A 15,753-nucleotide genomic window follows, 5' to 3' on the forward strand; every position below is an offset into this window, starting at 1 on the left:
TTCCAGCCCAGTGTAACCAAGTCAATGTGAACCCTCTGTCTTTGAGCGCTCCGACTGGCTCCAGCGGACTCGAAATTGTTGAAGATTCGGGCCTTGATTCTCCTTCTCTCCCAACCACTAATGGTTCCTCACCATCTCCTGAGTCCAGGCCTTGGACCCCCCAGACTGTTACACCTCCAGTCTCACTCCCACTCAGCAACAACTTCTCCCCAACCTGCAATGAAACTTCCGTTCACCCTGTTTGTAGCCTGAAATCAAATGAGGAAACCTCTACGGATCTCCAGCTCAATGCAGATCAAGGCCATGATCCTCCTCTCGCAGAGAGAGAACTGTCTCCTGTGGACCCATGCTCCGAAGCTGACCTCTCCATCCCAGCTCTCCATGTGATGGCTGCTACACCTGCTACAGGTCTTTGGTATTTTGCTTCTCACATTGTTTTCTATGCCTGACCCCAAAAAAAAAGTACCGCTTTCTCCCTTTGTCTCCTAAGAGTATTGTATGGTTACAGGCCTGGTCACGGCCAATCTCCAGTTCTGTTAGAAGGCCACTGATCAGGAGCAGTATTCCCCCTGGCTTATCTGGAAGGTAGTGGCCATTGTTGTGTCCCAATAGCCCCCCAGATTATAAATCTAACCTCTGGCCGCCTAGTCTGTTTAGTTTAGTGCTACAGTGGAGATTTGCGAAGGGGATAAAAACCTTGTTTCCTTTGCAGTGTCTCTTGCATGAAGTAATGGGTGAGACACTGCACCCCCCCCCCCCCCCCCCCCCCACTTTGGTTCAAATTCATCACGATTTTTGGAAAGTCAAATCATTCTCAGGATGTGGGCATCACAGGCAAGCCTGACGTTTATTTCCTGTCTCTCTGTGCCCAGAGAAGGTGGTGGTGAACTGCCTTCATGGCTTAATCCAATGGTACAAACCCCTTTCATTTCCATTGTGTGGAATCCAAAGTTTGATACTGAGAAACTTGCCGTGCCACTAGAGGGCAGAGATGAGGTGGTCACCTTGGAGTGGGACTGGATCGAGACTGGTAGAAACGGCCAATGTCCTTTCCTAAAATACATTTGCGAGTCGCTGCCTGTCTGTATCAAGTAAGCTGATTGGAGGGGGAAGGGTTTACTCAATAAAGTGTTGTTGCTGAGAGTGGACCACTTTGATTTCAGGCACCCAGTGTCCATCAAACACTCCCAGGACAGGCACAGCACGGGGTTAGATACAGAGTAAAGCTCCCTCTACACTGTCCCCATCAAACACCCCCAGCACAGGTACAGCACAGGGTTAGATACAGAGTAAAGCCCCCTCTACACTGTCCCCATCAAACACTCCCAGGACAGGTACAGCACAGGGTTAGATACAGAGTAAAGCTCCCTCTACACTGTCCCAATCAAACACTCCCAGGACAGGTACAGCACGGGGTTAGATACAGAGTAAAGCTCCCTCTACACTGTCCCCATCAAACACTCCCAGGACAGGTACAGCACGGTGTTAGATACAGAGTAAAGCTCCCTCTACACTGTCCCCATCAAACACTCCCAGGACAGGTACATTACAGGGTTAGATACAGAGTAAAGCTCCCTCTACACTGTCCCCATCAAACACTCCCAGGACAGGTACATTACAGGGTTAGATACAGAGTAAAGCTCCGTCTACACTGTCCCCATCAAACATCCAATAGTATATTGTTACATCTAGTTTTCCAGTTGGGTTGAATGAATGTATCTGGTTGTATCCACAGGAATTCCCAGTGTCCAAGCTGAGGCCTCAGTCAGGGAGCCGGCACCTGTTGCTCCTCCTCGCCGTCATTCAAAAAAGAAACTTTTCCCCATTCCGCTGGAAGGAATGGATGAAGTATGTACGGACTCGGTTATTTACTCGTTTCCACTCTGCAAACAGCTGATCAAAGTATAGAAACCCAATGGACCAAATCCCTTCCCTTTCACTCCCTTTATATGAAATACCAATGGACTAAAACTCCTTCCTGTCCACCCTTAGTGTGCGCAATCCCAATGCTGATCCTTTGCCTAAGGATATTCCTGTTGCTACAAAGGCAACAAAACATGTGATTGGCTAATAACCATCCTGAGTTTGAGCGCACCATCACAAGGCAATGTCCACTGTAGTTGATTCCATCCCTTCTGAATGGACTGAACTGTTCAACTGCTTAAAAGGTAACAACTATAGAGAGGAACAGTTAGAGGTCATGCTTTTATTTCATGAGTCCCAGCTCTGCTTGTTTTCTTATCCTCAATTCCCACAGACATGAACTAATTTCTTATGTGTCATCTTGATTCTTGCCTCTGAGTCACAAGGTCATGGGTTCATGTCCTAATTTAGAGACTTGTGCACATAATCCAGGCTAACGCTCCCGGTGCAGTACTGAAGGGGCTGCTGCACTGTTGGAGGTGCCATCCTTGGGAGGAGACATTAAACTGAGATCCCATCTCTCCTGTCAGGTGGATGTAAATGATCCCCTGGCTACTATCTGAAGAACAGCAGATGAGTTCTCCCCAGTGTCCTGGGGTTAATATCTATCCCTCAGCCAGCATCTCTAATATAGACTTGGTTCCTGCAATCCCGACATTGAAATGTTGATTACACTTTAAAAGGACTTCAGTGACCTTCAAAGCCCTTTGGGATATCCTGAAGATCTGAATGGCATTATAGAAAGAAAATCCTTTCTCCCCCTCTTATTGAAGGCCTTTCTATGGTAACTTATTCACACATCTTTCAACTTTTTAGTATTCCTCGCCACAGATGCTGTCAGACCTGCTGAATTTTTCCAGCTATTTTTGTTTTTGTTTCAGATTTCCAGCATCCGCAGTATTTTGCTTTTATCTTTCAACTTTTTGTTGGAAAGTTCAATCTGTGATCAGTTTTAATGATCTGTGGATATTTTTATAAGCTAACTAATTCCTTTATTCCCTTCAGTCCAGGTCTGTCAGTCCATCGACTGTGACATCTCCGAGTTCTCCCCCTGCAGCTGCCCTGAGTCAGGTTGATGAAGCAGCGACAACACATTCCTGCCGAAATCGAGCCTCCACTCCAGCCTCAAGCGCATGTACGTGGTGAATTACTCCCGATCATGTGAGGGAGAGTCCATGGTGTTGCCGTGTTTCAGTTGTGGCTCAGGGGTTAGTACTCCCTCTGAGCCAGAAGGTACAAGTCCCACTTCAGAGACTTGAGCCCATAATCCAGGATGACACTCCCAGTGCAGTACCGTGGGAACGCTGCATTGTCGGAAGAAACATTAAACCGAGGCCCTGTCTCCCCCCCTCGAGTATATTTTTAAAAATCTCATGGCCGCTGTACGAAGTTGAGCAGGGAAGCTCTGATGTCCTGGCTGATATTTTTCCTTACCCAACGTCTAAAACAGATTATCTGGTCATTATCATATTGTTCTTTGTGGGAACTTGCAGTGTGCAAATTACCTGCTACATTTCCTACATTACAACAGTAAATTACTTGTTTGTCTGTAAAGCATTTGGGACATTGAGGTTGTTAAAGGTGCGACAGAGATAAAGGCTTTCTTTCGCCACTTGTGTAGGTCTGTTAGATGGGGTCAGTTGACGACCCAATGATCTGAGGTTCGTTGTGGCTACTCTAACCTCCAGTCAGGAGGTTTAATCACTTTGAGAACTGTGCATGTCGCTATATTGAGAATTGAGCACCAACTGTTCAGCCATCATTGGGTACGATGATACCAAGGTGGATTTCGCACTAAGCATCCAACAAAACTTTTGAAATATCTACCCCACTGGATTAAGTGGCGTTGAGGGGCAGTAACTGAGTGGATAAAATGGAAAGATCACCGTATGTGGTCACAGCCCAAATGGTTTGATGATTAGATGTTGTATGGCTTGTGGTTTTGATGTTGTCCCTGGATTCCTTCAGAAAATCTTCCTGAAGGTGATGATACTGATTATTTTTTCCACCAGGTATTTCCCGAGGACCAAGCCCAGTGACTGTAGGCAACCACGAAGCCTTGCCCATTGCAGCTGCGTTCACAGAATGTATCGATGCATACTTCAGGGGTGGAGACTTTGCAAAGTAAGTGTGGGTATCAGTACAGAAAGATTGGATAACTGTCAACAGGGACTTATTAGACCGAACACGGACTTGCACAAGTACTTCTGACAAAAGATGATGTTTCCATCCTTGTGTTACAGATATTACTCTTCAGACTTTTTTTTTTGAATTAAAGCAATTACAAATGTAAGCATCAATTGTGACTGTGGGTAGTGCTCTCCCTCTGAGTCAGAAGATTGAGTTTGAGTTTCATCCAGGGGCTTGAGTCCCATAATCCACACTGTTACTCCTAGTTGCCAGTATTGAGGGCGTACTGCACTGTCAGAGGTGTTGTCGTTCAACTGAGGTATTAAACTGAGGCCCTGTCTGTCCTCTCAGGCAGACAGAAAAGATTCCCTAGGACTATTTTGAAGAAGAGCAGGGGCATTCTCTCTAGTATCATGGCCAATATTTATCCCTTTAAACAACACTTAATGCAGATAACGTGTTTATCTCATTGCTGTTTGTGGAATCTTGCTGTGCGCAAATCGTTGCTTCGTTTACTACAATGCAACAGTGCCTATACTTGGGGGAAAAATTACATTGGGATGTCCTGAGGTCGTGTAGGACGCTATGGAGATGCAAATTTTTAAAAAATTTCCTTTGTAGGGGCAGGTTGGCTTTGCAATAGGGCATTGCTACATTAACATGTTCAGTAAAGATGTAGAGAGGAGCACAGTTTCATGTTGGGAAGTATGTTTGCATAATCTTCAATTGTTTAGAATACATGATCTGGTGTCTGCCGTTCAATGGGAAACTTTTTATTTTGACGCATCAAAACTATCAAAGCAACTTGAATTTATAAAGCACCTGTTATATGGGAAAACCTTCCAAGGCCCTTCACGAGAGATTATTTAAAAACCATTTGACACTGAGCCACCTCGGGAGATATTGGGACAGGTGACCAGAAGCTTGGTCAAAGAGGTCAATTTCAAGGAGTGTTTTAAAGGAGGAGAGAGAGGGAGGGCATTCCAGAGCTTGAGGTCCCCAAGGGCAGCTGAAGGCGCGGCCTCCAATGGGGGAAGCGATGGAAATTGGAGGTGTGCAAGGGGTCAGAATTCCAAAGCTGTGCAGAGATCTGAGGGGGAAAAGAACTGGAGAAGGCTGTAGAATTAAGAGACATGAGACCATGGAGAGATTTGATAATCTGGATTAGAATTGTAAAATCAAGGCATTGCCAGAGTGCGTGCCAAAATAGGTCAGCGAGCACAAAAGGTGATGGGTGAACAGAATTTGGTGTGAATTAGGTTATGGACAGCAGAGTTTTGGATGAGCTGAAATTTGGAGAGAGTGTGAGGTGGGAGGTCGGCCAGGAGAGCATTGGAACAGTTGAGTCTGGAGCTAACAAAAGTTATGGATGAGGATTTCAGCAGTGACTAAGCTGAAAGGAGGCAGAGACGGGCATTGTTGATAACTTGAGACGTGCTTCCTCTCCATTTCCCAGCCTGTGGAATCACGTACCATTGTTCCTGCTCGCGTGTGTTCCCTGGCGGGATTGGTGAAACTTTCCTTCTTTGCAGCGTTATTGTGAAGTTGACTGGAGATGTCACCATGTCCTTCCCAGCGGGAATAGTTCGGATCTTCAGTGGGAATCTGTCCCCAGCTGTCATCAGCTTCAGGCTTTTGAATGCCAACCGGATTACGCAGTTTCTGCCCAACTCTCAGCTACTGTACAGGTGAGTAACAGAAAGCCTGCATTCACACAACAGGTCAGTGTCTGGGTGGCTCGATTCGCCTCCACATTCTGACTGCCTTTATGGAAAAACAAAATGGAACAATTACATATATCCAGCAATGGGACAGGCTCACGAGTCAAAGTTTTCCAAATGGTGAGAGGCTAGGAAGTATGGTGAAGATTTGACTATTGAGAGACACATTCCTAAAAGTTGGAGGATAGATACAAAGTGGAGAGTTCTGTGCAGTTCTGGACTCCATATTATGGAGGGTAAAAAAGGATATAGAGGGACTGGGAAAGGTGCAAAAATGATTTACAAGGATAACGGTAAAAGTATTGGCAAAGATTAAGCAGACAGGGGCTTGTCTAGAAAAAGAGATGGCTGGGAGTGACCGATTGCATCTTTAAAATTATGAAAGGGTTCAAAAAAATAGACATGGAGAAATGGTTTCCACTGTTGAGGAGACCAGAGCAAGGGGCCATTAATATAAGACAGCCAATAATAAATTCAATGGGGTACTCAGGAGAAACTCCCTTACCCAGAGTGGTGAGAGTGTGGACTTTTCTACCACAGGGAGTGGTTGAGGTGAATACTATAGATACATTTAAGGGGAAGTTGGCTGAACAACAGGGAGAAAGGAATGGCAGGATATGTTGATGGGTTCATATGTTAAGGAGAGAGGATAGTGTGGAGCGTAAACACTAGCATAGACCAATTGGGTCAAATGGTCTGTTTCCATGCTGTAAATTTTATGTAGAAAAAAGCAATCAAAAAAGGCTAGTTGAATGTTGGCTTTAAGATATAGAGGCAGTTGGAAAGCAAGGGGAGGAAGTGAGGCTCAGTTGTACAGATTAGTCAGATTCTCAGGATGCTGCAATAAATTCTGCCTTGGTGGGGGTGGAGAGGGCAGCATGCTGGTTAGGTTCACCACAGTGATATCAGGGATAAATCATGAGGACAGTTTCCGTAAACTAAGCTTGGTATTTCCTTGCGTTTATAAAGTTGAGCAGGAATCTAATGAGGTGTTTAAAGTGATAAAGGAGTTGATGGGGTAAATAGAAACTATTTCTTCTAGTGGCAGGGAGAGGGGTGTCCAGAGCAAGGGAACAGGTCCTTAAAATTAGTCAGGCCATTCAGGGCTGGTGTCAGGAAGCACTCCTTCACACAGAGGAGTGGAAATCTAAAACTCACCTCTCCTGAAAAGTTGGGGGTCAAATGGAGCTTTTAAGACTGAGATTGATTGACTGATTTTAGTTGGGTAAAGAAATTGAGGGATGTGGAGCTAAGGCAGGAAAATGGAGTTGAGCTGCAGACCGGCCACGATTGAACTGAATGGTGGAACAGACCTGAGCAGATTAATCCCGAGAATTGTGATCAGCCTTCAAACTCTGGAGGAAAGTCTGTGGCCTGGAAAGGAGTCGTTGTCAGGGATGTGTGGCTGGGCTCTTTGCTCAGGGTGAAGGGTGGGAACAACATCAGGAGGTCTTCGGGGACCGAAGATCTAGAGCCTATTTCCAGCAGCTAGGAGCTGCTGCTGGGGCTGTGACCTGGGTCTCCATTCAGCTTGTTTGTGATCTAACTCTTGTGTCTCTGTGCAGTGATCTTTCACAGAGTGACTCCGAAGTGAAAGATTTCTGGTTGAACATGCCCACTCTCACAGCACAGCTACAGAAACAAGCCAAGCAGAACCCCAGCACCTCCTACTTCAACATCAGTCTCCTCAAGTACCAGGTACAGATAAGAGAAATACTGTTGAAATGGACTTTGATTTATGTAGCACCTATCACATTGCAAAGCACTTCATACACAATAAACTACTTTGGGGAAAGTATATATAATGTTAAGGGACAGTTCAGCCACAATCTAATAGAATTATGAAGCAGGCTTGAGGGACTGAATGGCCTCCTGTTCCTATGATTATGTAGCTGAGCAGCACAGCATGATCCCAGTAACATTGACCAGCTGACTGACCTGTTTTTTCATTCTTGGGATTGTGTCATTGGCAAGGCTGCCATTTATTGCTCATCCCTAATTGCCATGATATAATTGAGGCACTTGCGAGACCACACAAGGCGATTTAAGAGTCAACCACATTGATGTGGGACTGGAGTCACATATAAACCCAGGCTGGGTAAGGACGCCAGGTTCCACAGCAGTGAGCTGGTTTGGTTTTTAGACAATCTGGCAGCTTCGTAATCACCTTTTTAATGAGACCAGCTTTTTATATGAATTCTAGCGCCTGTATCTGCCCTGGTCCCACCAGCTCCCTGGGCCCTATATGCCTTTGCTCACCCTCTTTCCACCCCCACCACACCCCACAAACTGCCCCCACTCAGTTACTAGAAATAACTGCTCAATAATGGAAACCAACAGAGACTCTACATGTGTTTTGATCCTAGGACACAATGGGCTGAATGGCCTCCTTGTGAGCTGCAAATGTTTCTTGGATTTCCGACACATGTAGACCCCAGAGGTGGGAGAGGGAGGGATTGGGGGGGAGAAATGGGGGTTACCAAGGTGGCTGTGTGTGGGTCTTTAGCATGGAGCAGAGCAGCAGCAGTTATAAGTGCAGTCCTGTCGATGTGCTCACTGAGATGGCTGTGCTGTGAGTGTGTGATTTTTTTATTTTGCAGGTTTCCACTCTGGACTGTCCGGCTCTTCCCCTGAAAGTTGCTGCTCGCTGGAAATGTGAGTCCAATTACACAGAGGTCACCATGGATTACGAGTACGACACAGAAACCACGGCGACAGCGCTGAGAAACCTACACGCCTTGGTACCACTGGAAGGGGCTGTCAGTAACATCCAGTCTCACCCCACTGCTGTCTGGTGAGAAGCCAGAAACTCCACTTGGACAGGGGGAGGGGGTGGGTGAGCACGGGTGGGTGGAGGGAGGGGATGGGCATGGCTGGGCAGGGGGTAAGGGGCATGGGTGCTGGGAAGGGGCATGGGGGCTGGGTGGGGGGTAAGGGGTGTGGGGGCTGGGAAGGGGCATGGGGACTGGGTAGGGGAGGGGGTGGGCATGGCTGGGTCGGGGGTAAGGGATGTGGGGACTAGGCAGTGGGGAGGGGATGGGCATAGCTGGGCATAGGGGAAGGGGTGTGGGAAATCAGGGCACTGGGAGAGCAACCAGTGTCATTCCTCAGGTTAGGATGTTGGATGAATTGAGCCCCTCCCCCCTTCAGTTCTACCCCCAGAGAGGGCATTTTCCCCCTCCTCCCCCAGCCCAAAAACTGATCATGGTCAAGGGTGAGGCCACACCTACCCTCAATGCCACATTACAGTAATTTTTGTTAATATAGCACCTTTAGTTAATAAAACATCTCCAGGTGCTTCGCGGGTACAAAATCAGACAAAGTTTGACACTGAGCCACGTGAAGAGATATTAAGGCAGAAAACCAAAAGTTTGGTCAGAGAGGTTGCTTTTAAGAGTGAGGCTGAGAGGTTTAGAGAGGGAAATCCCAGAGCTTGGGGACCAGGCACAGCCGCCAATGGTGGAGGAAAGAGAATCCTAAAGCTTTGACAGTCGGTCAGAAGCTGACTCTCTGCTTCTCTTCCTGAAGGAATTCCAAACAGAAGAGGCTGTGGTGGAAACTCCCAGACATCTGCAGCCAGTCAGGAACTGAAGGTAAAAACGTGTTGGAATGGCTGGTGCAAACCTAGTCCTTTGACCATTAACATTGCCCTGTAAGCCCCCCCGGGTGGCAGACTGGGTACAGATACCTGGATCAATATTAAACCCTTCCACCCTGCCCCCCGCCAGCAGGCAGAATGGATGGAAGGGGGTTAAAATCAGACAGAATGGCTAAACCATCGGGCTCTGTCTCTCACCTGGTGCCTAACTGAAAAGTAAAGGTGGGGCTCTGAACTTCTCGCTGCCGCCGTGTGATTTTTAAATCCCATCCGGGAGTGGACTATTGGAAAGACCTGCTGAGAGATGCACCGGTGTCTGTTTAATTCTTTCATCTTTGGATGAGTTCCTTGCAGACTGGGAGGAGCAGGAGCCGGTTATCAGGAACCCCTGCAGATCCACTGCCTCTCTTCTCCCCCGACCCCCCTCTCCCATATATTCTACAGAGGGGGGGCAAGAAAAACCATTATCCCAGGAGAGTGGGTGTCGCTGGCAGAGCAGCATTTATTGCTCGCCCCCAGTTGCTCTCAGAGGGTCCCTTGTCCTTTCTCTCACTGTTTGAAAGGTTTCTTGGTTTATGGATTCCAGTCACTCCCTCGCCCCCCAAGGGGCACTCGGACTGGAGTTGCTCCTGCTTTGCACCAGTGAATTCACGTTATCTCTGGATCTGGTGTCCATGACCCTAGACTGGGGAGGGTGGGAAATGGCCTGTTCACAACAAAGTTCTGCTCATCTCCCTTCCTGTGAACCTGTATCTAATATCTCTGCTCGCCCGCCCGCCCGCCTCTCACTCTGTCTGTTTGGCTCCTGTAGGCAAAGGATTGCTTCGTGCGAGCTGGGAAGTAGCTGATGGCCCCAGCAAGCCCTCGCCCCTGGCTCTGCAGTTTACGAGTGAGGGCAGCACGTTGTCTGGCGCTGATATTTGTCTGCTGGGGGGTGGATACAGACTCTCACTGGTAAAGAAGAAATTAGTTACAGGTAAGAGTTTTACTCGCTCAGTGATTGAAATTGAGGAACATATTCCCTGTTGTGGGCAATGAATCTTCACTGAGTCTAAATCTGTGACGCTGTACATTGTGACCCGCGGTGTCCTGATGTCAGTCTGGCGATGTTGAGTTACTTTCTTTTTCATCGCTACCAGTTAGTGGTGTTGCTAATTTTGCGTTTTGATTTCTCTGTCTAGGCAAGTACTTTGCCGGATGCTAATGCAAGAATTCTCCCACTGGACGAAGATGTGTGTGTGTGTGTGTGTAGTCGATTCACTGTGTCCATCTGGGAATTGTTTGAGAGATTCCACTGTTTTGAGTGGTTACGGACTCTGACGTATCTAACAGTTTACCTCAATCACTCTGATTTGATCTGTGATTTTTTTTTAAACTTCTGTATCGAGCACGTTTCTCCTGCCACGTCCAAATGGAAAACCTTTCAACCAAACGCCAGCTGTATTTTAAGATTTTGAATTTCTGTGTTACCATTCCAAGTTTGGTTGTAGGTTGGTCTTTCCCCATGAAACTTGCAAACTGATACAGAGAGAAGCAGTAAATGCTCTTAAATGCCATCCGGCCCTGATGCAGAGTTTCCCCCTTGGTCTTGTTGCACTTTGGAACCAATGGTTCTGATCCGTCTATCTGTTGGCTATTGCAACAGAATTCCAAGATAACCAGAGTCCCTGCAATCTTTTTGCTTCGTGGAAGATGCAACATTGGGAATTTTTTTTTGGAGTTGACTGGAGCTGTGAGTTTATGTAAACATGACTGTGACCTCAGCTCGAGCTCCTTGCCTGAAACTGGTGACTTGAAGAATGTGATTGAGACTCGGAGGCACCTTCCACCACCCGTCCTTTTGGATTGCCAACTATAGCCAGACTTTCTAGGGAGAATTCGCCAGGAGAGGCCTCGGTTTTGATGACTGAGCTATTCCGAAGCTGCTTTAATCTAGAACAAGGTGTTTTGAACGAAGGACAGAATTGTCGAGTCTCCAGGAATGTCTGAAACTAACAGGAAGCCGATGGGATGAATCTGATTCGCTATCCGTCCTTAATTTTCAGAATTCCTTGTGGTTTTTCTCCCTGTTTTTTTCTGCCGGGGGATTTGATTTTTAATCGCTAAAGGCTCCAGGGCAATCCCTGGATGGTTGGCAATCCCTAACCACCCCCCCCTCCACTTTGTGAAGGAGAAGTGAGTTTTGGGTCCAAGGGGAATTCTGGATGTCATTAACTGGAATCTGTGGAATCAACTGCGGATTTTCCTTTTTGATGCTTTTTAATCAGTGTCATATTTTCATGCTGAACAATTGTAACCAACAGGATGAATTCAAACTCATCAAAACTAACTCGCTATTCAGTGTGCTGGTAGGGTCCAGTTTGTTTGTGTACCAGGCCAGGTGGGTACTGAGTTCTAGAAAACTTATCCTTCCTTAACCCAAAGGTGCAGTCAGCTGGGGTTCATCACCCTGGCCACTATCCAATGATTTCTTTCTGGAAAGTCTGCATGACTGTACAGCACCTTTTCAGACAGCATTAATCTTGGTGTGATGCCTCAATAGTTGAAGTTTCATTACTGCTCACTGCTTTGACCTGTGGTCGATGAGTGGCCACTGGGGCAAAATACAGCGGAAGTAAGTCTGTATCTGAACTTCAGTGAGAGTCAGTACCTTCAGGAGGGGAGGGGGATGGGAGGAGAGGGGGACCCATACCCCAGTGAGAGTCAGCACCTTAAGGAGAGGAGAGGGACCTATACCCCAGTGAGAGTCAGCACCTTCAGGAGAGGAGGGAACCCGTACCCACTGAGAGTCAGCACCTTCAGGAGAGGAGGGGGACCTGGACCCCAGTGAGAGTCAGCACCTTCAGGAGAGGAGGGGGACCTGTACCCCAGTGAGAGTCAGCACCTTCAGGAGAGGAGGGGACTTGTACCCCAGTGAGAGTCAGCACCTTAAGGAAAGGAGGGGGACCCCGTACCCCAGTGAGAGTCAGCACCTTCAGGAGAGGAGGGGGACCCGTACCCCAGTGAGAGTCAGCACCTTCAGGAGAGGAGGGGGACCCGTACCCCAGTGAGAGTCAGCACCTTCAGGAGAGGAGGGGGACCTGTACCCCAGTGAGAGTCAGCACCTTCAGGAGAGGAGGGGGACCTGTACCCCAGTGAGAGTCAGCACCTTAAGGAAAAGAGGGGGACCCCGTACCCCAGTGAGAGTCAGCACCTTCAGGAGAGGAGGGGGACCCGTATCCCAGTGAGAGTCAGCACCTTCAGGAGAGGAGGGGGACCTGTACCCCAGTGAGAGTCAGCACCTTCAGGAGAGGAGGGGGACCTGTACCCCAGTGAGAGTCAGCACCTTCAGGAGAGGAGGGGGACCTGTACCCCAGTGAGAGTCAGCACCTTCAGGAGAGGAGGGGGACCTGTACCCCAGTGAGAGTCAGCACCTTCAGGAGAGGAGGGGGACCTGTACCCCAGTGAGAGTCAGCACCTTAAGGAAAGGAGGGGGACCCCGTACCCCAGTGAGAGTCAGCACCTTCAGGAGAGGAGGGGGACCCGTACCCCAGTGAGAGTCAGCACCTTCAGGAGAGGAGGGGGACCTGTACCCCAGTGAGAGTCAGCACCTTCAGGAGAGGAGGGGGACCTGTACCCCAGTGAGAGTCAGCACCTTCAGGAGAGGAGGGGGACCTGTACCCCAGTGAGAGTCAGCACCTTCAGGAGAGGAGGGGGACCTGTACCCCAGTGAGAGTCAGCACCTTCAGGAGAGGAGGGGGACCTGTACCCCAGTGAGAGTCAGCACCTTCAGGAGAGGAAGTGAAAGATAAATTGTTTTCTAAAGAAAACCTGCGTCTGGATGCTTTCAGACTCTCTGGCCTATGTACTGTCATTCCTGTAGTCATGTTTTTAACTGTTCTCTGGTGTAAAATATCTCTGCTCTCTATGAAAAAGAATGTACAGCTGGGCTGAGACACTGACTTTCTGTCTTGTCAATTTAGGGGTCTGGAATAATTGTCCCAAAAGAGCCCAGTGTTTGTTTTGGGGTAGATTTCAAGGTTCTTGTGAAGGGCAGGGTTCAAGTAATCAAATCATTAACTATTAACCAGACTGTGGGGCAGTTAGGAGTTGCCAATCCTGCAGAATTGAAGCTTGATCTCCTGGCACTTTGTTTCCAGCCAATCTGGTGAAAACTAAGAAAGATTATTCCGTTCACTTGGACACTTTTGTTAGTTATTCAGATATTGGACAGGGGGTCTTGACAATCAAGAATTATACAATTGGCTAAGGAAGGGTCTGCCTGCTTTCCAATTGTCTAAAAGGATGGGGGGCAGCATGTCCATTGGCAGGTCTGGTGACCAATGATGGGAGTTGGGAGGGGGGGGTGGTTTTGGTGATAGAAAGGTCACGTAATGAAATATTCCAGATTATGTCCAAATAGAGTTGACATTCCTAGTTTGGGCTGATAGTGAATATTATCAAGAGGCTGCCTAAGGTTATTGAAGGAAATTTCTGAATGCAAAAATGTTAATTGTCTGATTTATCGACATAAGGGACAATTGGGATTTGAGGCAGAGTGTCTGATGGAGCATAAGGTCAGAGGTGGGAGGGAGACATTTCAGTCCCACAAACCCTTGCTATTGTTTGCTCAGGCTGGGGTTACCAACTCTCACCTGACTTGTTCGTGGAGGTTTAATCACATGACCTCCAACCTTGAACCACCCAACCCTGCACTCCCTCCATTGGTCCACCCTCCAAACATTCCCAGAGCCAATCAGAAAGCAGGGAGACTTTTTCGTTATCCGGCTGGATGAATCTTCACCGTCAATCAAAGAGCTGTTTTCCCCAACCTCCAGTATTTCTGTAACTAATAAATGATTTTGATCAAAAAAAACTGCACAATATTTTAATGTGAAATTTTTGATTCCTGGGTTTTTACTCCCATCTGTGTCCTCAATTAATCTTCAATTCCTGTAGACTCCAGGCCAATCTTTATTGGTGATATTTTGCGGTATATTCTTGACTAATCCCACAGGGGGGTTTAATTATGCTTTGCACTATTAATTGGATTCGCTGCATTCCCCTTAAAGGCATCAGTGAGAAAATGGGCATGAAAGTTGCACTTAATCCTGACTCTGTTTTCTGAATGTCTGATACCATGTATGGGGGGTGAAGATTGGGTTTTGGGGACGTTTCATCAGCTTGAGGATTTTGCCCAGTTGACAGTACAGCGTAGCGATCAAATTTGTTGGGGATCCAGGGGCTGATTTCGTTTTCAGCCCCACCACAGAAGGTTTGGATGGTACAGATCCTTCATTTATTCTTGGATCTAGAACATTCTAAGTGAGGATACAATATCGTAGTCTTTTTGGGTGTATTAATCTGGGTGACTGTTCAAGGAATTGGGGTAGTTGGCATTTCCCTTTACACCATGTGACACTCTGCTAGGTGCTGTATTGTGCACTTTGCCCCAGGCACACTTTTTTAAAGAAAAGAATTTTATTCAAAGCAATTTTTTCTTTCAATTTATACAATGAAAAAATGGCAAATTAACTTTGTTGTGATGTCATAACAAAGTTGTTATAACCTGAGAGTTTTGTGATGTAAGCAGGGAACTGATACTGTTACAGTATGTGGTTGTTCCCCCACACTTTATATTATTGGATGGTCTGGAACCTAAGATGGATATCTTTGATTTATATAATTATTAAATGTATATACATCTGAAAACTAGCCAGGACTTCTTTTGAGAAATAGCCTTCATTTTGATGTTTACTTTATTTTTTGCTTCTCCATTCCTTCTGTCTCTGGTTCTGTCTCTTCTAACTGGGCCCTTTCTTTCTCTCCCTCCCTCCCTCCCTCCCTGACCACCCTGGCCCAGAATTCCAGGTGGGGTTTGGAAGTTGGAGGTTTGAGATGCCAAGGGGTTCCTGTGCATCGAATTGTGTTTCTGTAAATACTGATGGTGGCCAGCTTCCTGTGGTGAGGTCCAGGCTGTACACTGAACCAAGCAATAAAAACTGACACCAAACCAACATTGACTCGGTGGTTTTCATTCAGTATATAGGAGTCTTGCTGAGGAGGGAAATCATGAGTTTTATAGAACAGCAGGAAACTATTTGGCCCAGAGTGCCTGCCTTAGCACTTTGAAAGATCTCTCCACTTTTGGTTCCCCTTCCTTCCCTAGGCTTACAAATTAGTTCTTTCCAAGAACATGTTCAATGGTTTTTGAAAATTCCACTGGAATTTGATTCCATCCTGTTTTCAGGTTGTGCAGTCCAGATTGTAACCCACTGAACAAATTTTTGCTTGTCTCAATCCTAAAGCGCCGCCCCCTCCTTCTGAAGGGGTGATCTGTAGTTCTCGACTCTCTGGCTGAAGGGAAGCAGCTATGTCACACCCGGCAATAAAGTTTGTTTG

At 47.1% G+C, this 15,753-nt stretch overlaps 1 protein-coding gene across 1 annotated transcript in view; it reads left to right on the top strand.

Annotated features, from left to right (window-relative positions):
• Positions 1–15,368, top strand: part of LOC144689086 (F-BAR domain only protein 2-like) — a 57,746-nt gene extending 42,378 nt beyond the window's left edge. Inside the window, exons 18-27 of the mRNA XM_078556237.1 lie at positions 7–408; positions 1,736–1,848; positions 2,929–3,058; positions 3,936–4,047; positions 5,586–5,741; positions 7,340–7,472; positions 8,375–8,568; positions 9,303–9,367; positions 10,184–10,348; positions 15,215–15,368. Coding sequence (XP_078412363.1) covers positions 7–408; positions 1,736–1,848; positions 2,929–3,058; positions 3,936–4,047; positions 5,586–5,741; positions 7,340–7,472; positions 8,375–8,568; positions 9,303–9,367; positions 10,184–10,348; positions 15,215–15,357 — 1,613 coding nt within the window. The 3' untranslated portion in view covers positions 15,358–15,368. The remainder of the gene's footprint in view (positions 1–6; positions 409–1,735; positions 1,849–2,928; positions 3,059–3,935; positions 4,048–5,585; positions 5,742–7,339; positions 7,473–8,374; positions 8,569–9,302; positions 9,368–10,183; positions 10,349–15,214) is intronic.
• The last annotated feature ends 385 nt before the right edge of the window (positions 15,369–15,753 follow it).

This window comes from Cetorhinus maximus, chromosome 13 (genome assembly GCF_964194155.1).
Source record: "Cetorhinus maximus chromosome 13, sCetMax3.hap1.1, whole genome shotgun sequence".
Taxonomy (NCBI): domain Eukaryota; kingdom Metazoa; phylum Chordata; class Chondrichthyes; order Lamniformes; family Cetorhinidae; genus Cetorhinus; species Cetorhinus maximus.